This window comes from Musa acuminata, chromosome BXJ3-9, assembly GCF_036884655.1.
Source record: "Musa acuminata AAA Group cultivar baxijiao chromosome BXJ3-9, Cavendish_Baxijiao_AAA, whole genome shotgun sequence".
Lineage (NCBI taxonomy): Eukaryota > Viridiplantae > Streptophyta > Magnoliopsida > Zingiberales > Musaceae > Musa > Musa acuminata.
This window is the reverse complement of record NC_088357.1, coordinates 7,733,903-7,759,188: the sequence shown is the minus strand read 5'-3', so window position 1 is coordinate 7,759,188 and position 25,286 is coordinate 7,733,903. Positions and strand designations below refer to the sequence as shown.

General features: G+C 37.0%; 3 protein-coding genes across 5 annotated transcripts; 1 reads left to right on the top strand and 2 right to left on the bottom strand.

Annotated features, from left to right (window-relative positions):
• Positions 1–6,877: 6,877 nt before the first annotated feature.
• Positions 6,878–8,354, bottom strand: LOC103997791 (peroxidase 1). Its single transcript, XM_065167724.1, has 4 exons — positions 8,106–8,354; positions 7,849–8,037; positions 7,603–7,765; positions 6,878–7,519 (listed from the first exon to the last, which is right to left on the bottom strand). Exons 1-4 carry the CDS (start codon positions 8,322–8,324, stop codon positions 7,104–7,106), a joined length of 987 nt encoding a protein of 328 aa, XP_065023796.1. The 5' UTR covers positions 8,325–8,354; the 3' UTR covers positions 6,878–7,103.
• Positions 8,355–15,773: 7,419 nt separating this feature from the next.
• LOC135648975 (peroxidase 1-like) lies at positions 15,774–17,354 on the bottom strand. The gene is made up of 4 exons (XM_065167025.1): positions 16,999–17,354; positions 16,742–16,930; positions 16,495–16,657; positions 15,774–16,411 (listed from the first exon to the last, which is right to left on the bottom strand). The coding sequence occupies exons 1-4, from the start codon at positions 17,215–17,217 to the stop codon at positions 15,996–15,998; spliced, it is 987 nt and encodes a 328-aa protein (XP_065023097.1). The 5' UTR covers positions 17,218–17,354; the 3' UTR covers positions 15,774–15,995.
• Positions 17,355–20,797: 3,443 nt separating this feature from the next.
• On the top strand, positions 20,798–23,148 carry LOC103997679 (uncharacterized). Of its 3 annotated transcripts, XM_018831363.2 has the most exons (7): positions 20,798–20,920; positions 21,009–21,085; positions 21,209–21,283; positions 21,385–21,531; positions 21,646–21,742; positions 21,828–22,011; positions 22,784–23,148. In XM_018831363.2, the coding sequence occupies exons 3-7, from the start codon at positions 21,263–21,265 to the stop codon at positions 22,863–22,865; spliced, it is 531 nt and encodes a 176-aa protein (XP_018686908.2). In that variant the 5' UTR covers positions 20,798–20,920; positions 21,009–21,085; positions 21,209–21,262; the 3' UTR covers positions 22,866–23,148. The 3 variants fall into 3 exon arrangements, with proteins under 3 accessions (XP_018686908.2, XP_065023098.1, XP_065023099.1); XM_065167026.1 differs by lacking the exon at positions 21,385–21,531 and having other exon boundaries at positions 22,784–23,005; XM_065167027.1 differs by lacking the exons at positions 20,798–20,920; positions 21,009–21,085; positions 21,385–21,531 and having other exon boundaries at positions 21,154–21,283; positions 22,784–23,005.
• Positions 23,149–25,286: the final 2,138 nt, after the last annotated feature.

The following is a 25,286-nucleotide window of genomic DNA, read 5'->3' as shown; positions in this document are numbered from 1 at the left end:
TCCTTTCCAGGATTTGAGAGAAATCGGCTAACAACTCCAACTGCATGAGTTATATCTGACATAGTACAAACCATAGCATACATCAAACTGCCTACTGCAGATGAGTAAGGCACTCTGGATATTTCTTCTTTTTCTTTCTCACTTGTAGGACATTGTTTTGAACTCAGCTTGAAATGACCTGCAAGTGGAGAACAAACTGCTTTGACTTTACTCATGTTGAATCTTTCAAGAACCTTTTCAATGTAAGTCTCCTGAGATAGCCAAATCTTCCTTTTCTTCCTATCACGAAGAATCTTCATGCCAAGTATTTGTCTCACCGATCCTAAGTCTTTCATGGCAAAAGACTTACTTAGCTCTCTTTTAAGCTTTCCAATTTTTCCAACATCATGGCCAACAATCAGCATATCATCAACATATAGCAGTAAAATAATAAAATCATCATCTGAAAATTTTTTCATAAACACACAATGATCAAATGTGGTTCTATCATACCCTTGGCTCATCATAAAGGAATCAAACTTCTTGTACCATTGTCTAGGTGCCTATTTGAGTCCATATAAGCTTTTCCTAAGCTTACATACCAGATTTTCTTTTCCCTTGACTTTGAAACCTTCTGGTTGCTCCATGTAAATTTCTTCTTCTAAGTCACCATGAAGAAATGCTGTTTTTACATCAAGTTGCTCAACTTCTAAATTCAAGCGGGCAGCCAAACCAAGAACAACTCGGATAGAGGACATTTTCACAACCGGAGAAAATATTTCTTCAAAGTCAATACCTTTCTTCTGACTGAATCCTTTCACAACTAGTCGTGTCTTGTATCTTTGTTGTGAGCTATTATTTTCAGTCTTCAATTTATAAACCCACTTATTCTTGAGAGCTTTCTTCTCTTTCGGCAGCTTTACCAAGTCATAGGTGTGGTTCTCAAGCAAGGATCTCATCTCTTCTTGCATGGCTTTAACCCACTCACTCTTATTCTCATGTAGAATAGCTTCTTGGTAAGTTTCTGGCTCTCCCCCGTCAGTAAGCATAACATACTCATGTGGAGGATATCTGGTAGAGGGTTGTCACTCTCTAGTGGATCTTCTCAATGGAATCTCAACTAGTGGTGGAGGTGCCTGTTCAGTTGGTTCAGCATCATCAACTGTAGGTGTATCATCACTAGTATTCTCACCACAATCTTCTTGTTCATCTCCCCCATGATCATCATGAACTACAGGTGAAGGAACTGGACCCAAACTCCAAGGAATATAAACAGAGGTTTCTGGCTTCTCAACATTATCACCATCATCAAACAATTGGTCTTCAAGAAACACAACATCTCTGCTTCTAATAATCTTCTTGTTCACTGGATCCCATAATCTGTACCCAAACTCTTCATGACCATATCCCAAGAAGATACATGCTTTTGCCTTATTATCAAGCTTGGACCTCTCATCTTTGGGAATATGAACAAATGCTTTACACCCAAAGACTCTCAAATGATTATAAGACGTATCTTTTCCTCTCCATACTCTCTCTGGAACATCACATTGTAGAGGAACTGATGGAGAAAGATTTATCAGGTCAACTATAGTTCTCATAGCCTCCCCCCAAAATAACTTTGGTAACTTGGCGTGGGAAAACATACACATAATCCTTTCTTCAATGGTTTTGTTCATCCTTTTTGCCACACCGTTCTGCTGAGGAGTTTTAGGAACTGTTTTCTCAAGCCTGATACCATGGAACCTGCAATAATTCTCAAAAGGACCCCTGTACTCACCACCATTATCTGATCGAATACACTTTAAAGCATCGAGTACCTGGTCTTTAGATTTCAAAGTAAAAGCCCACACTTTTCTAGAATGGTCATCAATAAAAGTAACAAAATAAAGAGCACCTCCAAGAGTTCTAGTTTGCATAGTACAAACATCAGTATGAACTAAATCAATAACATCAGATCTTCTAGATGATGGATATGTCTGAAATGCAACTCTATGTGTTTTTCCAGCTAAGCAATGATCACAAGATTTAAGAGATGTACCTTGCAACTCTGGTAAGAACTGCTTTCTAGCAAGAGTTTGAAGTCCCTTCTCGTTGATATGTCCAAGCCTCTTATGCCAAAGATCTATACTTTCACCTTTTCGAATTGCATTAATCTCTCATTTGTGTAGCTTAGCTTCCATGACATAAAAAGAGTTAATCTTCTTTCCTTTTGCCACAATTAGAGAACCTTTAGTGAGTTTCCATTTACTTTCACCAAAATAATGTGCAAAGCCCTCATCATCAAGTCTACCTGTAGATATCAAGTTAAGACAAATATCTGGAACATGCCTTACATCTTTGAGTATCAATTTGCTCCCAATACTGGTCTCCAAGCAAATATCTCCAATACCCACAATCTTAGATGTACAATTGTTTCCCATTCTGACATTACCAAAATCACCAGCAGTGTAAGATCTAAAGAAATCACTATGAGAAGTAACATGAAATGAAGCACCAGAGTCAATTACCCAATTAATGTCCTGAGCTACAAGGCTAACACACCCTTCATCACAAACAATAGTGATATTACCTTCGGCAGCAATTGTATTGGTCTCTTTCTCATTTTTCTTCATTTCATTCTGTTCTCGCTTCCAAAACCTACACTCTTTCTTCATGTGACCTGGCCTATTACAGTGAAAACATTTGATATCTCTTCTAGACTTGGATCTTCCTCTATAACTATATGGATTTCTACTATGACTTCTTCCACGTCTTTCTTGTTTTTCAGTAACAAATGCACCAGAAGAAGATTAACCCTGTTCTTTCCTTCTTGCATCTTCATTTAGCAAACTGTCTTTAACCATATCTATGGTTAGAGTCTCCTATGGCATGGAGTTACAAATAGTCACCACATACGTTTCCCAACTTTCTGGTAAAGAGCTGAGAAGTAATAATCCCTGCATCTCATCATCTATATTCATTTTCATAGCAACCAACTTGTTTGCAAGACTCTGAAATAGGCTTATGTGCTCAACAATGTTACCACCATCTTTATACTTCAAATTTACAAGCCTTCTGAGGAGAGAAATTCTATTTCCCACTGTCTTTTTCGCAAAGATATTTTCTAACCTTTGCCAAACAACATCAGCTCTAATTTCATATGAAATATGCTCATGCAAGTTTATATCCATCCATCTTCTAATATAGGCAATAGCTTTTCTATGTTGAACTTCCCATTCTTCATCGTCCATAATAGAAGGTTTATCTTTAACCTTGATAGGCTTATACAAATTTTTGCAATAGAGCAAATCTTCCATCAGACGCCTCCAAGTGGAATAATTTGATGAGTTCAATTTAATCATACCATCTGACTGCTCCATTTCAATCACACAAGAAAACTAGCACCAAACAACCTGATGCTCTGATACCACTTGTTGGGAAGAAACCTGTTAATGCGGAATAATCTTTTCCCTCTTTGTGTATCAAAATGGGTTCCTCATCAAAATACCAACTTGATATCAAAATGCTAATATCAATCAGCACAACATAAATAATAGAGCAATAAATCAATCACACAGTGAGACCAAATCTTTTTAACGTGGAAAACCCAATGTGGGAAAAACCACGGGACCGTAGTCCACCTCAAACTTCCACTATCAATAATAATGATAACAGGTTTACAGTAGGTCTTCTCTAGAATAACTAAAGGATCAGAATAACATCAAGATCATAGATCTTGGCTCAAGGATAGCATATCTTCATCACATAGGAAGGATCTCCTCAAAAGAGAATTCTAGGTCTCACAGAGTGGATATCGTAGGAAAGTACCTTAAAGAGGGTAAACTGTAGAACAACACCGTTAGGATTGTAGAGTTTGCTACAAGGATTCTCCACATAAAATTTGGGCCGAAACTGACAATGTTTGGCCACAGATCGTCAAGTAGAAAACTCAGAAACCTAATCTTTCTCTCTTTCTTTCTCTCTCCTCTTTCCTCTGCGCACGCTGCACGCTCTTACTCTAATCTCACCCTAATTTTGTTCTCTCTAATCTCCAATTAGTTGATTTGGGTTTATGGTCCAAATTGTGCAAGCCCACGTATGGACGGACCCAACAGATTGTGTCTGCACATTGATGTTCATGGGTGTGGGACAATTTTACTGAGGGTTATCATATGACTTTCCTTTGTTAAATACCATATGAATTCAATACTAATGGAAAACTTTAGCTATCCTCCTAAATATGAATAATGAAGCAACTTCCATTTTTCCAATTAAGATTAAAAAATTATATACTGACCAATTAGGAATTATGCTAATGTAATTGATGTTGAAATATTAGGACCCATTTAATAAAATGAAAATATGGTTTTAATCCATTTTCATAATTATATTTTATTATTTTCGTAATCTAGGACTGGATTTAGCTGTTGGAATGTCAATTTTATCAGCCTTAGGTTGGATGCAATGATCTGTCAGATAATAGATACATTAATTTGACTTGTGAAACAAACATAATTCTCTTCCTTCATTCCCGGAGCAATCCAATAATTGCAAATCCGCCGCCCAACTACTGTTCCGGTGACACCAGCCAGATCCAGTTTTTTGTGTGATGCAGACTACGAGGTAACATGGCATACCTAAAATGTAAATTGATACTGATTAAAGAATCATTATGGATGTTTTGTTTCGGCATCTTGAAAAAGGAAGAAGGATTATAAGGAATGATGTAGTGAGATCAACTAATTTACTTGACTAAACCCTTTGTTTTATTTCATATAAATATAATGAATTACGAGTTGGCATTGATATGCTCAATCGGACAATGATTAGTACTTAACATGTGCAACCTCTTACAAGTAAAACATTCAAGAACCTATTAGTTAACCAAATCACAGTTGCTTATGATCTCCCCTGCATTGCCTGTGAGGACCACAATCAATCTTTCCCATCTTGATCATTGAAGTGACCCACTGATGTTGAATTTGTGTTAATACTTAATGGCTAGTACAGTAGTTATCTAAAAATTGATGAAAGATTGTTGAATCTGTGTTGCTGCAGCCATTAACTCCTCACGTCCATCGCAAACACCGAGTCAAAACAAGTTTAAAGGTGAAAAAAGGTGTGATGTATGGTCTCTGATTGATTTAGTAATAGATGGGAGATAGAGATTGAGAGAAACCGGGAAGAATGAGTGATGGATTGGTTAGTGCATATTATATTCCTGCTATCTTGCTTTGAATCCGTCAGCGTTGGTTAATGTTGCGGTCGGAGAGGTTGCTGTTTTGGACCGCGTCCACTGTTGATCCGTTCTTGTTTGCGGTCGTACGACTAGGAAAAATGAGGAGCATACAAATTATTTTGGGACATTGATAAAAGATTAAAAAAATAAATCTAGTTATTCATATAGCTTTGGAATGATAATATATTTATTGATAGTATATTTATAGATGAGATAAAAGATATTCTAAATGATATTGAAAGCCACATAATTCTAATATTAATATATCATTATATGATTTTAATTCTCACATTATGTTAGAACATATGATGTTCATATGGTTTATATGGTGAGTTTAATAAATTAAGGTCACATAAAAAGAAAAAATGAGGCTCTACCTATAACATACATAATTTGATTTGACCAATAAATCTATATATACTAATTATTAAATTATATAATTTTATTTAATCTAATAAAATATATTATATATATGATTGAATTAGCTTCATTGTTATTTGTGAGAGTCGCATAGCGCCGAAAATTAATGCTCATTTGACTTATAGTATACATAATTTAATTTGAATCATCGATTATTAGATTATATGATTTTATTTAATTAGATAAGATAAATTATAGATATGATTGAATTGGTTTCGTTCTTTTTTGCAGGAGTCAACATACATGGCTAGAAAAAATGAGGCTCATTCGACAAATAGTATACATAATTTAATTTAATTTGCAAGTATATATAAATCGATTATTAAATTATAGAATTTTATTTAATTATATAAAATATATTATAGATAAGAATAAGTTGGATTCGTTTTTATTTGTGAGAGTTGACATATATGGATAGAAAATATGAGGCCCATTAGACCTATAACATACATTATATGATTCTATTTAATTATGTAAGATAAATTATATATACATACACACACATATATATATATATATATATATATATATATATATATATATATATATATATATATATATATATATATATATATGGGCCTCCCTTGTGCTATTGGTTAGCACGAACGTGTTGTAATCGATATCGACAGCTCCTTTTACATATTTATTCTTACAAAAATTTGAAATAGCATGTTTGGTCTCTTAAAATTTCCCTCTTTTAAATTTATAATACATAATATTTATATAATTATAAATTTTGTAGTAATTTAGATGCTAAACTTAAATTTAGAAGAGTAAATATGAACATCGTTGACTTTGACTTTGTATCGATATTTACACAATTTTACCTAACCTAGAAATGAGTAAGCATCTCAATGAAACCACTTAATATTCGAAGTGTCACGAAATTATTATTGCATTATATTTGTGCTTCTGGCACCATTACATAACAATCACAGCATGCATCAAATCATACTGAAGAACCAATTTCTTAATTAAACCGCATTATTTAGGCAACGTAAATACGCAAATAGGCAAGAGATTGCTGAGTGGAGCCGTCAATTTTGGTCACCGGATCCAACCAAAAGAATCTTGACTTAGGTGTCGAGGAAAACTCCACACTTTGACTGGACTTGTTTGAACAGGACAAGCTCAGAATCTTACAAAAATCGTATTTACCCAGGAAATTATATAGAATTCTTTGGGACATTCAGACTTTCGAGACGAATATTCATGGAGAATCCCCAGGAAATTATAAAACGAGAACACAAGAAAAAAGGACTCTGGAAATATCAACTTATTTATTGAAAGATATGAACTTCGCTGGTAGAGTTCTACCAGTCATTCCGAAAAGTATCAGTAGGATACAGAGAGTTACAAAGAATCACAGCAGACTTCACATATGACAAGCTACCAAACCACGAATCATTTTGGTAGTCAAACACACAGCGTAAAAGTTGCTTCCTAAGTCTCTTCGATTGCTGATCGAGAAAGTTCGTACCCTCTAGTTGACAACCGAACATTTCTTCCTGACCTCACCTGTTGAGCCAGTGAGGACACCAACATTCCCCATGTTGATCATGGAGTCCCCGAAGTCCTTGAAGAATTGCGACTCGGAAGCACCGGCATGGCTCAGGACGTATGCCTTTGTCAGGGGATGCTGCAGGAGAGCCTCGTCAGAATGGAAGACACCTCTGCTCTTGGCTACCAGCTTGTAGTAGCCTGTGTCGAATGTCCTGAAGCTCCCTGGATCCATCTCCACGAAAGTGACGGCGTCGTTGGGTTTGCAGATCGTCCTCAACTTCGCCAGGTAGTACTTGTCGAGTGTGGGATCGATGTCGGTGGGCGTGGCCTTGCCGGTGAAGTTGTAGAGCCTGTAACTGAAGGATGAGCAGTGCGAGATCCCGATCGTGTGCCCACCTAATTGGCAAACATGAAAACTTCAGATCTCTGTATCAAACCATCTGAAGTCCGATCTCTTAAGTTGAAGAGAGAGAATGCACCTGATAGAACAACAAGGTCCTTCACGCTCAATCCTTTGGAAGCAAACATTGAGATCAGCGTAGTGATGTTGGCGGTGGGTGGTGGCAGCTGTTTGGTCTCGTTGGCCATGGACACAAAGCCATCCCTTCGGCCAGTCGGCACAGGCCAATAGGGTCCTTTGCTCTGAGGAAAGAAGGCCATCAGCTAAACAAATCCCTTGAGGTTTACCGTATATCGGTTATAGAAAAGGATGCAGGTTATCGTACCAAAACCACCACATCCCTGGCGATCAAAGCTAGGATATCAGCGCAGGAGACGATCCCGGGGCAAGCTTTCTCCAGTTTAGCCTTCACTCTGTCAATGACACCATAGCCTCTGAGTGAGAGGTTGGGATGTGCGTCCTTCTCAGCTACATTTCCCTTCGTGGAGTTCAACAATACTGACCCATCACATCCCTGCATGCTGAAAAGTTTAGGCAAAACACATTTTCGATGTTTCGATGATAGCTCAAAGTTGACATTACCCTTACGAAACAATCATGGAAGTGCATCCTCAGGAGAGGACCAGCAAGGCTTGGTGCGACTTTGATGACTTTGGCCATCTCCTCGAACACGATAGCTTCGGCATTAGGACACGTCTTGCTGTAGTAACCAAGACTCAAGCCCTGTTCCTCTGCTGACCCTGTGAGTAGAAGGGAGAGGGCCATAGAGGCCAAGAGCATCGAGAGAGTCTTAGAGGCCATCTCAGAAATCAAAGATGTGTTGGCTCTGTGATGCTGAAGTTACTAGGGACTTGGAGCACTTATATAGAGTGAGCCTCATGAGTGCGACAGCTCGCCTCTGCATGGCCACTTCTTTGCTTCTTACTTCATTACTCTACATCTTTCGTTCTTATGATTGGGAATCTTCCAGTTAGATATATCAAGTGGCGTGTAGCGAGTATAGTGAGCAAGGTTCCATGACATTTGTGGAAGGATCGAGGGATGCAAAAGCTAGCTACAGCTTTGGTGATGCTATGATCTAATTTTTTGGCTTTTCATGTTCATTACTATCTGTATGGCTCTTAAGATAATCATGCTACTCATCAGGCAAAATCGACACAAATGAAAAAGATAAAAAAAAATAATTTTTCCCCCTGAACCACGGCTACAGTCCTCGGTCCTCAACCGCATGGGATTCTGCATTCTCCTTGCGCAAGGATGATGAGAGACAAAGGACATCAACTGAAGAGCTACTGATCTACCCACACACTCACATGGAGCTTTTCCTGCACTCTCAAGAACGAGTTGTCTGGACGAACTGGAGGTGTTGTCGATTAACGTAAGCCATTGCATAACTCGGCTGATTTATTTTATTTCAGAAGAAAAAGAAAAGGGAAAAAGAAAGGGAAAAGAGTTCCTCTCAAACTCTCTCTCTCTCCAAAAAAGAAAGAAGAATCACGTTCTTCTGTGGATTTCTGAGCCACCTGCCCATATGGTTCCGCTTTGCTTCGGTGGTTTTGCCTACGCACAACACTCGCTGTTGCTTTTCTTCCTTACAATTCAGCGTGTCGTGTGGTGTACATGGTTGGTCCTCAACCTGCAGCCACGACGGTGCAACAAGAAGAAGAAGAAGAAGAAGAAGAAGAAGAAGAAGAAGATAACGAGAGGGAAAAGGACGAAATTATTTTTAAAAAATAATAAAAAATAATTTTAATTTTTTAAATAATTTAAAAAAAATGAGATTAAATGTTTCACTTTGATAATTAATAAGAATCCTAATACTATTTTTTAAACCAACAGGATACTAATCATAATTAACTATATGACATAATCTATGATTAATCTACTTATCAACTTAAAGATGATAGTACAGGCTGAGCAATATATGATTTCTCTGTCTTGCTTGACTAGGTTTTTCTTGCTCTCTCAAAATGCCTAGTAAAGTAGTTAAAAGGTTGTTGAATTTGTGTTGGCCATTAACTCCTAACATTCATTTTAAACACCGAGTCAAGCAAATCACAGTTGCTTATGATCTCCCCCCCTGCATTGTCTGTGAGGAGGACCCCAACCTTTCCCATCTTGATCATTGATGTGACCCACTGATGTTGAATTTGTGTTACTACTTAATGGCTAGTAAAGTAGTTATCTAAGAATTGAAGAAAGATCGTTGAATTTGTGTTGCTGCAGCCATTAACTCCTCACGTCCATTGCGAACACCGAGTCAAAACAGGTTTAAAGGTGAAAAAAGGTGTGATGTATGGTCTCTGATTGATTTAGTAATAGATGGGAGATAGAGATTGAGAGAAACTGGGAAGAACGAGTGATGGATAAAGCTGTTGGATTTGTTTCCTGCTATCTTGTTTTGAATCCGTCAGCGTTGGTTAATGTCCTGTTGACTCGGCTACGTTCTTGTTTGCGGTCGTCGACAAGAATGGCTAGAAAAATTCATATTATTATAATCATGAAAGTAAATATTTAATTTTATTTATCTTAATATCATTGGTTTTATCAATTATTAATTTTACTAATGATAAAATAATTATTTTAAATATTAATTAAAAGGTGATAGAAAAGGATCATTGGCTTAGATAGTCATACAATTAGTTTCTTTCCCAAATCAATCTCTTAGGATCATTGGCTTAGGTAGTCATACAATTCCATCTTTTATGATTTAGGACAAAGCTCCTCGTAATGTTAAGTCAAGTCATACAAAAATTGATTGGTGAACTTAGAAATTCCTTTGGACCAACATAAAATCCGAACTTATTCGATGAGAAGATTAGATTTTGGGTTTGAAACCATGACCCTAATAGTGGTCTTTGGTTTGTTGCAAACGATGATAATTCATAATTATATATTTTTTAGTTATAGGTATATGGCCGAAAAGAATAGTCTCTATTAAGATTATTATTATTATTATTATTATTATTATTATTATTATTATTATTATTATTATTATTATTATTATTATTACACCAAGCATACAGAGTTGTACATTAAAACTGATTCAATAATCATTGTGAATGATGTGCTACGAGATATTCTCTCACCATGGACCATTTTTGACCCTGATAAGAAAGATTAAAGAGTTGATCCCTTGTTTTGATGACTATAAATTCTCACATATTTTTTATTTTTAGGGAGGGAAACAAATGTAGCTAATTGGTTGGCAAACATATGCACATACAACTAAATCTTGTAACCTTCGGACCAAAGGTGGACCTTCGGAGCTTTATTTTTTGGTTGACTGAGATGCAAACAAGCGTGTACTTCGCCGTTATAGTTAACTTATGCATGATTTGGACGGGACCTGTTAAAGCGATTTTTGTATTTATTATTGTAAATTTATATGTATAACTAACTTGACTTTGCTGCTGCTTTTAGGATCATTAGATTGCTAGTGCTGGTCGAATTGGATGTTTGGTTGTGTTGGATGGATTGATTTCGCTTAGGCGAACTTAAATTGCACAAGGAAATAAATATAGTGATTTATTTTTCCAGGGTGTCATAGTCTACTCTCGTAAGGTCGTCTAAATGCTACCTGCTTCAGCAGCTGTATCCAGTTAAAATGATGCAGGCCTTCTATTTATTAACTATCACAGAAGCTGGACTGGGCTCGGAGAAGGTCGAATTATAATAATGCAGGATAAGATTGTTCATGGATTTCGCCTCACCATAAAAGGATTTTGATTTTGGAATTCGGCATCTTGAAAAAGGAAGAAGAATTATAAGGAATGATGCCAGTTAGATCCACTAATTTACTTGACTAAACCCCTTGTTTTATTTTATATAAATATAATTAATTACGAGTAGGCACTGATACGCTCAATCGTACAATGATTAATACTGCCACCTCTTACAACTAAAACATTCAAGAACCTACTAGTTAATTAACGCACAGTTCCTAATGATCTCCCCTGCATTGGCCGTGAGGACTGCAACCTTTCCCAACTTGATCGTTGACTCGCCAAGGTCAGAGAAGAAGCTGGATTCGGACAAATGAAGCCGAGAAAAAACGGAGCCTCTGGTCTCCTTGTCCTGAAGAAGAGCCTCGTCAGAATGGAACAGTCCCTTTCCCTTGGCCACCAAATCGTAGTGATTGGTGTCAAACGATGTCGAGCTTCCCGGGACTACCGTGTTGTTGTCACCCGGATGACATTTGCTTCCTAATGTGATTACATGGTTTAGATTTTCTGTTTCTTAATTTGATTTATTTAAAATTTATTATTATATAAATAAATGACAATTAAAACTTAAATAAATTGACTAGTATTTACAATAATTAACATTAAAGTGAAAAAAAAGTCTTATGATATTCTCGTTATTATTCGAGGAGTGGATAATAAAAAAAATTAGAGTATAATTTATAAAAAAATCAATTGAGTTTATAAAGTTTATACAAACTCATAAAGGAAAAATCTTTATAGGAAAACACTATTTCTATGACAAGAAAGGCTAATGACTATAATATTTATTTTGAAAGGAAAAGAATATTTATTTTGAAAGGAAACGATATAAGTTGAACCTTATATGTTCAAATAAAATATTATAAAAATATTTTCTAATATTTACTAGATTGTACTTAGTGCTTCATCTCATATTATTAATAATAGACAAGATTTCATTTTAACTCAAAAAGGCCAAAGCAACATGAAAATAGGGAATCATCTTAAGCTATAATTTTAACTTACGTTTAAGGATGATTTGAATTTTGAGACTACATGTTATATTTATATAATTCCAAAAAATTAGTTTCTTTATCTAGAATTATTCTTTTAGTGATCATAAACTCAATATATTTATGATTCAATAAAAATTGATTTTGTATGATGGTTTGTACATAACTAATATTAATCTTGAATTTATAACGACACTATAGTAAAATGTTTGATACGTAACGAAATTTCATGAACTAATATTAATCATTTCATGTTCTCTATTATATGAAGAAATTTTTTTTTGCCCCTTCTATAAATAAATGAACTACCGAAATATATCTCTAATACACGTAATATATATATGTATATATATATATATATATATATATATATATATATATATATGTGTGTGTATGTATATACATATATACATATATATATATATATGTATATACATATATATCTACATATATATATATATATATATATATATATATATATATATATATATATATAGTTAAAAATCTATTATATGCTTAAGTCTATAGACTAAGTATTAGTTTTATAGTAAGAAATATTAGATAGATATTATAGTTACTCATAAATGGAACATTAAAGTACTACAGTAATAAAATATCTATAAGGGATTAAAGAATTATATGTTCACATACAAGACAATAGATCAACTTAATAATAAATTTTTTGTATATTAATTCTATAAATTATTTGAAGAGAAGTCCACTTTATGATTTATATTTATATTAGTTAGAGAGATAATTTTTAAAAATGACATAATACAAATTGTATTATAAAAAATAAAGGTTGATTTCACTGTATACTTTGAGGTCTCTAATCAAGTTTTATATTGGTAAAATTATATCTTATGAGTTGGTATTGTGAGACTCAATTGTAATATCTTTAAAAATACTTTCTGATATATTATAGTAATTTTTTTAAGAATATTAAGTACTCTAATAGTTCTATATATTATGGGTATAAAATACTTGATAGTTGAATAAAGAATTAAAAAATAACTAATGTCAATCGAGAGTCTGAGTTCCACTTATCCATTTACTAAGGTATTACAATCTTAAGTATTTAAAGAACATGTTATTACGATTGGGCTGGTAAGTAATCTATGAAAGATATGATAATGTATATATAATTAGACATCATAATTGATATTTTACTTATATAATTAAAGTTATTTATTTCTATTATCCTATTGATATTTATTTATATATATATTATAATTAGATGTGATAATAAGATTGTCTTGACAAGAGAATTTTCAATAGTTATTATGGATTATATTAGAAAAGACTAATAGTATTGTGGTACATAAAAGAGAGTATGACCTTAACGATATACAATCGATATGGCTCACATTGATAGTCATACTCAGTTTAGTATTATTAAATTTATTGATTTATTTTATAAAATTCATGACAATGTGTAAAATACTTTTTAAAACTTTTAGAATCGAATTAAGTAAAAATATTGAAGAAAGATTATTGAGTTACTCTATCTCCCTTTAGTTCATATTTCATCGTTTATAAATCGCTTCAAGATGATAATGCATTTACAGATTAAATGAAAGATATTCTGAATGATATTAAAAGATACATAATTTTGACATTAATATATCTTATTTGATTTGGATTCTCACATTATGGTAGAATATGTGTTGTTCATATGGTTTATAGAGTTGTGCAAACGTTGGGTCAAATTGGATAGCTTATATATTAAAAGCAACCCCGTTGATTAGCTTATGAATCTTCATATAAATCATCCTTTGGTAGCGTGGTAGCAAAGTCTATTTACAAAGTGAAGTCAACAATAGCTGAAGCTGTATTATCTTTTATATAATGAATCTTACGTATGTAATGACCTTAGTCAAATTGGCTTAAAGATGGCATAGTATGGACGACCTTATTTCCTCTTGTGATCTAACAAGATAAACATTTATTGACTTAAGCGTGAATATTGTATACTTTCCATAAAATTAAAATTTGATTGTTCGATTGGAATGTCAATTTGGAGCAATTGGAGATTCCATTTTACATCTGTCTTTGATTAGTCTAAGAAAATATCAAATCCTCAAAATTACATTTGGATATACCCAACAAAATCTCTGCATGCCTAAGTTAGTTTAAGAAGTTAGGTATCAACTAAGTGTTGAGAGTTAAATGCATAAAGAACTCATAAATTCTTATCTATGGAAGAATGCGGATTTTTTTTAGTGCAATCTACTCATAAATGTACATTGATGTCGGGACGATTATGTGCACATTCTACCCAATATTTGAATGGAATCTTGCTATGTTAAATCTATAAGATGAACAATAACTATGATAATGTCCGAAAGATAATGCTATACCAGCTAAATGTAATTGAAATATCGAAAAATAGCATCGTGATATTAGCCACGTAATGTCGAGATACCAATCATGTAGTATCGAGGTGTCAACAATATAATAACAAGGTGATGATTACATAATATTAATTTATCGATTACATCATTATTTTTCAATCATCTTCTATTTTATTTAAATAAAATGATTAAGATTTGATTGGATATTACTAGGAGAAAAATTTTGCATGACCTGAACCTCAACAATTTGAATGAATAAATCATCTTTCGTTAGTCGGTCTAAATAGGTATCATATCAACACATAAGTCTAATGTCATAATTTCGTTTCAAGTAAGAATTCAAAAGATATGTGAATCGATGAGATCAATCGAACTTAACATAAAGACCTGATTAATTGGATGGATCGTGTTGTATTAGAAATTTCTCAATCCCACTGTACATATATACATACATATCGGGATAAAAAAAAAATTTATCCATGGACGAGCCTCCCATGTGTTATTGACTAAACGAAATGTACTAATCGATAGCACCTTTTACATATTTATTCTTGTAAAAATATGAAATAGCTTGTTTGGCCTCTTAAAATTTTACATAGCATGCAGGTCCCTCTTTTAAATTTATAATACATAATATTTATGTAATTATAAATTTTGTAGTAATTTAGATGCTAAACTTAAATCTAGAGGAGTAAATATGAACATCGTTGACTTTGACTTTGTAGCCATATTTACACAATTTAACCTAACGTACAAATGAGTAAGCATCTCAATCAAACCATTTAGTATTCGAAGTGTCACGAAATTATTATTGCATTATATTTGTGCTTCTGACACCATTGCATAACAACAACCGCATGCGTCAAATCATACTGAAGAACCAATTTCTTAATTAAACCTCATTATTTAGGCATCGTAAAAACGCAAATAGGCAAGAGATTGCTGAGCGGAGCCGTCAATTTTGGTCACCGGATCCAACCAAAAGAATCTTGACTTAGGTGTCGAGGAGAACTCCACACTTTGACTGGACTTGTTTGAACAGGACAAGCTCAGAATCTTACAAAAAACGTATTTACCCAGGAAATTATATAGAATTCTTTGGGACATTCAGACTTTTGAGACGAATATTCATGGAGAATCCCCAGGTAATTATAAAACGAGAACACAAGAAAAAAGGACTCTGGAAATATCAACTTATTTATTGAAAGATATGAACTTCGCTGGTAGAGTTCTACCGGTCATTCCGAAAAGTATTAGTAGGATACAGAGAGTTACAAAGAATCACAGCAGACTTCACAAATGACAAGCTACCAAACCACGAATCACTTTGGAAGTCAAACACACAGCGTAAAAGTTGCTTCCTAAGTCTCTTCGATTGCTGATCGAGAAAGTTCGTACCCTCTAGTTGACAACCGAACATTTCTTCCTGACCTCACCTGCTGAGCCAGTGAGGACACCAACATTCCCCATGTTGATCATGGAGTCCCCGAAGTCCTTGAAGAATTCCGACTCGGAAGCACCGGCATGGCTCAGGACGTATGCCTTTGTCAGGGGATGCTGCAGGAGAGCCTCGTCAGAGTGGAAGACACCTCTGCTCTTGGCTACCAGCTTGTAGTAGCCTGTGTCGAATGTCCTGAAGCTCCCTGGATCCATCTCCACGAAAGTGACGGCGTCGTTGGGTTTGCAGATCGTCCTCAACTTCGCCAGGTAGTACTTGTCGAGTGTGGGATCGATGTCGGTGGGCGTGGCCTTGCCGGTGAAGTTGTAGAGCCTGTCGTTGAAGGCTGCGCAATGCGAGATCCCGATCGTGTGCCCACCTAGTTGGCAAACATGAAAACTTCAGATCTCTGTAGCAAACCACCTGAAGTCCGATCTCTTAAGTTGAAGAGAGAGAATGCACCTGATAGAACAACAAGGTCCTTCACGCTCAATCCTTTGGATGCAAACATTGAGATCAACGTAGTGATGTTGGCGGTGGGTGGTGGCAGCTGTTTGGTCTCGTTGGCTATGGACACAAAGCCATCCCTTCGACCAGTCGGCACAGGCCAATAGGGTCCTTTGCTCTGAGGAAAGATGGCCATATGCTAAACAAATCCCTTGACGTTTACCGAATATCGGTTATAGAAAAAGGATGAAGGTTATCGTACCAAAACCACCGCATCCCTGGCGACCAAAGCTAGGATATCAGCGCAGGAGACGATCCCGGGGCAAGCTTTCTCCAGTTTAGCCTTCACTCTGTCAATGACACCATAGCCTCTGAGTGAGAGGTTGGGACGTGCGTCCTTCTCAGCTACATTTCCCTTCGTGGAGTTCAACAAGACTGACCCATCACATCCCTGCATGCTGAAAAGTTTAGGCAAAAGACATTTTCGACGTTTCGATGATAGCTCAAAGTTGACATTACCCTTACGAAACAATCGTGGAAGTGCATCCTCAAGAGAGGACCAGCAAGGCTTGGTGCGACTTTGATGACTTTGGCCATCTCCTCGAACACGATAGATTCGGCATTAGGACACGCCTTGCTGTAGTAACCAAGACTCAAGCCCTGTGCCTCTGCTGACCCTGTGAGCAGAAGGGAGATGGCCAAAGAGGCCAAGAGCATCGAGAGAGTCTTAGAGGCCATCTCAGAAAGCAAAGATCGGTTGGCTCTGTGATGCTGAAGCTATGAGGGACTTGGAGCACTTATATAGAGTGAGCCTCATGAGTGCTACAGCTAGCCTCTGCATGTTCACTTCTTTGTTTCTTACTTCATTACTCTACATCTTTCGTTCTTATGATTGGGAATCTTCCAGTTAGATATATCAAGTGACGTATAGCAAGTATAGTGAGCAAGGTTCCATACCATTTGTGGCAGGATTTAGTTGACCATGTTGGGGAAATATGTTGGCTTAAAGCTAATAGTAATTGACGCGTCTGCTACTTTCAGTTCTACATCCTAAAGTTGAGAGAGTCAATTGACCGTGAAGAGTTAACTCTGTACATCTATTTACACATTCTTTAGAAGTAAAAATCCAACTTGGACAAAGCATACCATTTTACCGAGATAAGAGCTAAAAGGACCGACAATTAAGTTGCTATGAGAAGCTTGGGAGCTCTGCTCAGATGGTGAAAAGAAAAAGAGCTACTTTTGCCTTCTCTTCATGCAGCTTGGACAGCAACATTTGGATGTCTAAGTAGTTGTGTCACCACCTTTACCATAATGGATCACATGCACCAGAAGTTTCTCCAATCTGAAACAACATGGCCTTTAGCTCAATGCCAAGCTAGAAAACCAGAGGACTTCAACTACTACTTGCATAGTTTTCTCAGTAGGTGAAGATGAGGATTGGAAATAGAATGCTGGTTTATCTCCCAACCCAAGCAATGCCAGATAAGCTGTCTAACAAGAGTCCTTCAGTAGTTACCTGCTTTGAAATGATAAGATTATAATTTGGATGTGACCCACTGATGACCTACAAAGTATGAGGGATGCAAAAGCTTTGGTGAAGATATGATTTGGCTTTTCATGTTCATTGTTATCTGTATGGCTCTTAAGATAATCATGTTACTTATCGACTGAGAGATGCTGGTACAGCTTGTCTGAGCAATACATGATTTCTATGTCCTGCTTGACAAAATTTTTCTTTATCACTCACAATGCCTAGTAAAGTATTTATCTGAAAATTGAAGAAAGATTATTGAATTTGCGTTGCTGCAGCCATTAACTCCTCACATCCATTGCAAACACTGTGTCAAAACAAGTAAAAGAAGAAAAGGAAAGAAAAAGATGCTTTTAGGTGAAAAGAAAAAAAGTGTGATTTCTACAAATCTCTACTTGGTTTACTAAAAGAGGCAGCATATGCGAGCTGCATCAGACAATGCTTGTATGGACCCAATCACATGTCACCATTGCACTGGAAAAGAAGCACTTCTCTTCATTAATCATTTATTTGAGATCATATGACATATGGCAAATTATATCTAATGCAAATGGACTTACCTAAAGACCTTTGGATTAGACAGAGGTGTTGCTAAAGACAGAGAGGTAGGTGACACAGGCTGCTAAGAACATGCTGTTGGCCGGTGACATGAGATGGTTTCTTTCCATCAACCTAACTGCAACACTAAAAGACTGAGACAGTTGTTCCAGATGGCTATCAGACAATACTAAAAATTTAGATGTCGGCAGATCAACTCAAGAAAATTTTACCAAGGTGAGTTTATTTGCTAGTAACCTCAAGAATTCGCATGTCGTGAAGAACATTTGGCACCAGTGGCTGTCTTTGATTGTTATGTCGCATACTTTAAGTATGGAATTCAGGTAAATTTGAGTGAAGTTTTGCATAGTTTAGCTTAATTCAGTTCAATAATTTGGTCAGCGTAGGTCAAGCGACTCGCATCCAGTATAAGCCCGAAAAAACACCAACTTTGGTCGAAAAATGTCTCGATTTGGTCTAGTTGGATGACACAGAGTTGAGACATCTTCAGTGGCAAATGCCTTGGAGAATTAGACGAATTAAAATTAGATATGTGATCAAGTCAACCAGCAATAATTTAGAGGGCAAGAACTGTACTTTGAATGGAATACTGAGGGTGAATAGTTATGTACATTTTGAAAAGCCAAGTAGCTCATTATACTAAATATTTGGGTCAAAGGACCCAATGAAGAACATGAAGAAGCACCAAGGCACAACTATGCCGAAGCTTCTTTCTTCACTTTAAATTTCTTTCAAAGAAGCTGCTTAGCTACTACTCTCTTCCTCTCTCTCAAAAAAACTGCTTGACTTCTTTGTATACTCAAAGGCAGTTTTGCTTGTCCAGCAAAGACATGTTGGGTTATGAAACTTTTTAGAAGTAAGAGATTCTATATATGTCTTGCCATGTGAATATATAGTTGGCTTGGTCTCTATCTATTTCTATATTATGTTATAATTTTGATTTATGGAGTATTAGTTCTATATTGAGGGAGAATTTAATTAGGGAGTTTCTTGGAAATCTCTTCAATTACAAGGCATGAATGAAAATGATTAAATAAAACATAATAGAAAACATGGTCACCTTTATATATTTTTAGGCCAAGCATGTATAAAGCATAAACAGCTAATTTATATGAAATTTAGTGAGTAGGAAGAACACTAGCAATAAAATGAAGCCTACCAAGTACTGCACAAACTAATGGCACAGCACACTCCTCTGGTACTCTTTTCCAGGATCCTTTAATGAACTAATAGCAGCTTCAGAAGAGGTTAAAGCAACAGAGATTTCTCAGATTAGGAGGCTGAAATCATGCTAGACTTCTAATTTAATAAGCGAATCATCGATCAACATCTTATCCTCGTCTGAAGCAAGAAAGTCAAACATTTTTCGTAGTTAATCCTCATTAGATATTATGAATTTGGCTCAGCTGACCTGCCTCATAAATTGGCACTTCCTCGCATATGCTGCAAGCTCCACTAATAATGGAGAACATTGAGTAGAAAATTAAGGAGTTGACTTGGAAGGTGCTAAACTAAGGACAAGTTGCACCATCCAATATAATGTATTCCAGACCTCAAATAAGATGACAAAAAAATGAAAATAAAGAAACGATATTTGCTTAATTGTTCTTCTACGTAGTAGTATTCGACTCTGCTGCAGTACGCTTGACATGTCAAACAGAGTATTTCATTTCACTGTCTTTATCTTCAACACTTGTCTACCATGAATGAAATCTTTTCCTGGCTTTTTCATCTCATCTCCTCGTGATTGTGCTGAAGTAATTAATTAAAAGATTTTTTGGAACATAATAAGTGCATTTCCAATTCAGATGGGAGCAAAAGTGGAATAGTGCCTGTACATCTATGCTCGATTCCAAGAACGTATGCAACCACAATAACTCATTGATCATCATGAAGCAACTGTCCATGCACTGGATAATCGTTGGCCCAGTGTAGCAGTATCTTTGGCTATGTAGCAGAGATCAATGAGTTTCCAAAATCTAAGATAGTAGTTGGTTGTTGATGTCGGGTGGTCAACTCCAGCTCATTCCATCATTTTCATGAAATAATAGGAAGATAGTACAAGCGATCCAATGGAATTGGAACATTAATGCGATAAGGGTTGACACTTAGTAAGATGCAGATAACATTCTCAAAATCAAATCGAGATTTCTTATAGACTTCCATTCTCTTTCTGCTTCTTCTTATATATGTTTCCGGAGTAGTTGCTCCTTTGACCGCACAAAGCATCCACTGCATGCGAGGAACACCTGTCCGCTCTCCCGTACCACTATTCCAAAAATTGGAGTCGACCATCTTTGCCTCGTAGTTGGAGTCAACCAATATCTCATCTGTCATTCAAATCTCACTGTTCGTGTTTTGCCCATTTGTCCATTTCTGATGCTTGTTGCCACTTCTTGTGTTCATATTGATGAATACTTGTGTCCATATTGAACAGGAACTATTCATTCTTGGGAAAAAGGCGACAGAAGCTGGGTCATTCCTATCTGATTTCCGCAGCAATCCAGATCTTCCGTAAGTGTTCACACCTCCTTTTTCCTATATAGGAGGAGAGTGACACAGAATACTCTCCTTCTCTCCTTTTGCTTCCTTCCGTTTCGCCATCACCTGTATCATACTCTCCATCGTTTCTTGCAGTAATCTATTCTTCATGTCGTAGCGAGGAAACAAATAGATATCCATAGTGAAGCGATGGCCAAAACCGCGCACTTGGTGAGTACTCATATAGGTACTTCAATCAGCTGCTGTTCCAATGTATTCTGTTGTACCCACTCCTCCCAACTTATTATCACTGCTTCGACTCGTCTACGAAGAGTTCTTACGAGCTTGCATCGACCCGAGAACCGAAACCGGATACTTCAGAGAAGGAGACGTTCGACTGCTTCGTTGCTGTTGACGTCGATGAGATCTCTCAGCAACTCGTAGCAAACACCAAGGATCATTCCAGTTCAAGCCCACGAGTACTCTTCCTTTTTTTCCTGTTCTTCGTCCTCTACGATTTCATGTTGATTTGGTAGAAGATTAATCATGAATGTTTATTGACGATTTAACTCATCGGGATCTGGTTTCTAAAGTTGACGAAGAAGATTCCTTCAAGAAAAGGATCACATGGCAGCGGCGTCGAAAAAGAGAAGAGCAAGACTGTGGAAGGAGAGGAGCATCCTGGCGCCGGTGAGTCACGACCCGACTCGTCCGGGTTGTGGACGCGTGCGCTCGCCATCGTACTCACGTAACTGATTGGGCTTTGTACGATCAGGTGGGCACGGATGGGCCGAGAAGTCGCCTCTTTCGGTACACGTGGCGATCGAGGGTGAGGCAGTCAGGATTCCCCGTGCGATGGCTCCGACACTGGATGGAGCGAGGTGGAGGCGAGTCGGCGCTCGGCGTCCAACCTCGCGATGGCTCGACCCAAGCGGAATCGTTGTCGTCTTCGCCACCTTGTAAGTTTATGACACCATCTGTTTCTACAGAAAAACTAGGGTATTTTTATGAACGAATGCGATTCTCCGTTTTAATGCTTATTATACGAGAGAAATAACGATCAATAAGTTTCTTATTATTTTAACAGTTTGGTCGCTAATAATCGTTCACTTTTCATGATTTCTAGTATAAACTTAGTCTTCTCCAATGCCAATCTCTTGTAATGATACCAATATTAATATGGCTTTAAAACCATGTCGTCATAGGAATGGTAGGTGTCGATGGTGACACATTTCCACGAGTATATGAAATAGTTGGATTACTTGCATAAAACGGCAAGAAGAACGAAGGAAGCATTCTTTGACTAAAAATGGGTCCTCCAAATGGTGACAATTTGATGCGTGGGGGTCTCGAATCAATGTGCAAAAGGGAGAGAAAGTATGCGACTATGATGCAAATTCAACTTTCTATTAGTTAAGTTTCTCGGCTTGCATTTCAAGAAAAGAGTTGTTCCATGTCCTTTCCTTTTTCCTCCTTTAATTCCCTTAGGTGTCAAGTCACCCTCAGAGGGTGAAGATGGTGATGCTAATGGTAGAAACTTGGACTTAAAAGTTTGAATTATTATTATTGATCAGATAGATAGCCTCGAGCTGTACTTTCTTTTGGATAATGTTTGTATCGGTCACATAGATAGCGTTGGTAGCAAGAATTAGAGCTAATAGGAAACATAGTAAAGCAGTAAGAACTGGATTCGGTGATTTAGATTTTCGATGTGTGCTCTCATTTGTGCAGGTCTTGTATGGGAACACTGATTCTGCTATACCTCACACTCTCCATGGGCAAGATGAACAGCGGTAATGAAACTGCCAGGTGATGTGATCCTCACCGGCACCACCACGGGGTGAATTCAGAGCACTATGTACTGCTCAAAAGACGGATATTTTTGACTGTAGTCATGCTTTGCATCTTCTCGATCCTACCTTATAACAAAGACAAAAGAACATGCAGAAGCTGACAAGAATGAGACTTCTTGAGTCGTAGATAGATACATAGATAGAGGTAGCTCAGTCAGCATGTTGTGGGATATCACATTTTCTCTTTTCCACAGATACTTGGTTTGCTTTCCTGAATGCATTGCACTTTGGCTTGTTCTACTACTCCGCCGGTTCCTAATCTTGTCGGAAATGCGTGTTGTGGAAGGTGTGTGGAGGACTCAAGACAGACAATTTGATGTTGATGGCATTGCATGTTGTGAGAGGCATGTGGAGGAGGTTCAAGAAGTTCTAACTCTTCTGATATGCCCAAACAAGTAGAGAAGAGAAAGAAGTCATGTCGAAGTTATCTAGTATTAATTGATTATTGAATTTAATACCATCAAACTAGCTACAGGAATTGGCAGTAAGGTATGAACCATCAAAGAGACAATGATCTGCACACAGATGAGCCAAAGATCATGTCATGGCACCGAATAGAGTTCTTTCCTTGCCAACAGAAAGCGTATATTTTTGTCTGAACATAGAGAAAGGGTAGGGGATCATACAAAACATTAACAAACTACAGATTTCTAATTCTTTAAATTGAGCCTCTTATTTTAAAATGAGACAGCCCAAAATTGATGCATGCAACAAATATCTGTTCAGAGTGACAGAGAACAATTGCGCAACTAAAGCACACAAAAATGAAAAGGGCATTTACAGTAACTTTGGTTCTTCTTGTCCAAAGAACCAGAGGAACCAATCCTTTCTCCATGGACAATTCCTTCCTGGGGGTCCTTGATTGTTTCCGGAAGTCAAGAGCAACAGGCCATTGGCACGAAGAACGACCACCACTTCCCTGTAGCCCGATCTCCGTTGCAATTTGTCCCGTCAGCTGCCTGATTGTTGCCACTTGGGCAGCTGAACAGAGACCGTGAAGATCTACTGCTTGCTTGCTTCGAGCTGGACTCGGCTGTTGGGAAGCAATTACATATGAACGGCGGACAAGCAAGCGATCCAACACCCTCGGCGTGGCCGCCATTGGTTTCGAGCGCCAAGTCTAAACCATTGACCTGGTTCTTCTGAGAGTTATTCGGTACAGATCTCGGCAAACTTCCATTAGCTGAGGGACCAACTGTTGCTTGAGAACCATCAGCTGAAGGCAGTGAGGGCTGAAGGGTAACTGCTTCCCTGGTTTGCAACGTCGTCCTCGCCGGTCTGGAATCATCTGAAAACGTTGAGCTGGATCTCGCTGCCCTCTTGGTCTGCCGCAGCTCCTGTCATCTGCTCAACTTGTTCTTGCAACACCTTCTAGTGCAGCTCTTGTCATCTGCTCAATTTGTTCTTGCAACGCCTTGTAGGCAGCTCGTCGACCAAGTCATCGGCGGCGTAGATGACATTCCTGAACTGAATCATTAGATCAGCAGCGAGCTGGGTGGTGGAAGCCTCTTCCCCGCTGTCTTGAGCATAGAAAGCTGTAGTGTCTGGAGCTGCTGTTGAAGGCTGGGGAACGGTGGGGGATTCTCGTTCACCAGCTTGGAGGCCAACCGGTGGAAGGTAGAATGAAGCGTGCGAGGTGCGAACATTCCATACTGCGGTGACGGGTGAAGCAGCCATATGGAGGAGCAGTAACTTCTTTGTCTGGAGCAGGAAGAAGAAGGGGGTGGGAAGGGGGGCGGGGGGCCAGAGGTGGAAATGGTGGCAGAACTTGGTGGGCAAAGATGGCCTCTGTCTCCCTGCTTAGGAAGGTAAACAGGGAGGAAAGAGAAGCCCACTCCATAAGAAGGTTTTGTAGCAATAACAAAAACCAGTAGAGAATGTCCCTAACAGTGTCAAAAAAACCTAAATTTACTATCAAAATACACATAACAAGTTCTTGTTAGTTTTATTGGGACATTGGATTGATCAGTGTATTTACGTATGAATGTCATATATATTATTTGATATAATATAATTTTTAATTTAAAAAAATAAAATTGGATATTTACAGCATAGCCTCACAGGAAACGCCGGCAATTGATAGGAATCATTGCCGAGTTGTTGTTGAACAGCAAACGAATAAATAAAAGAAAAAAAATTGAGAAGAAGATGAAGATGAAAAAGGAATTTTATGGATTAGATGAAAAGGTATCTTTTTATATATGTTAATTCTAATCATAATATTTCCTTTTGTGTTTATAGTTTTATAACTTGAAAGGTATAGTATTTAAGTATTAATAGGCATGAATTCAAGATTAAATATTGGCATGCAAAATAGAGATAGATTTTGGGCCAAATAAATTATGTCGACCAAGATCTAATATCAGGACAAACAAATTACA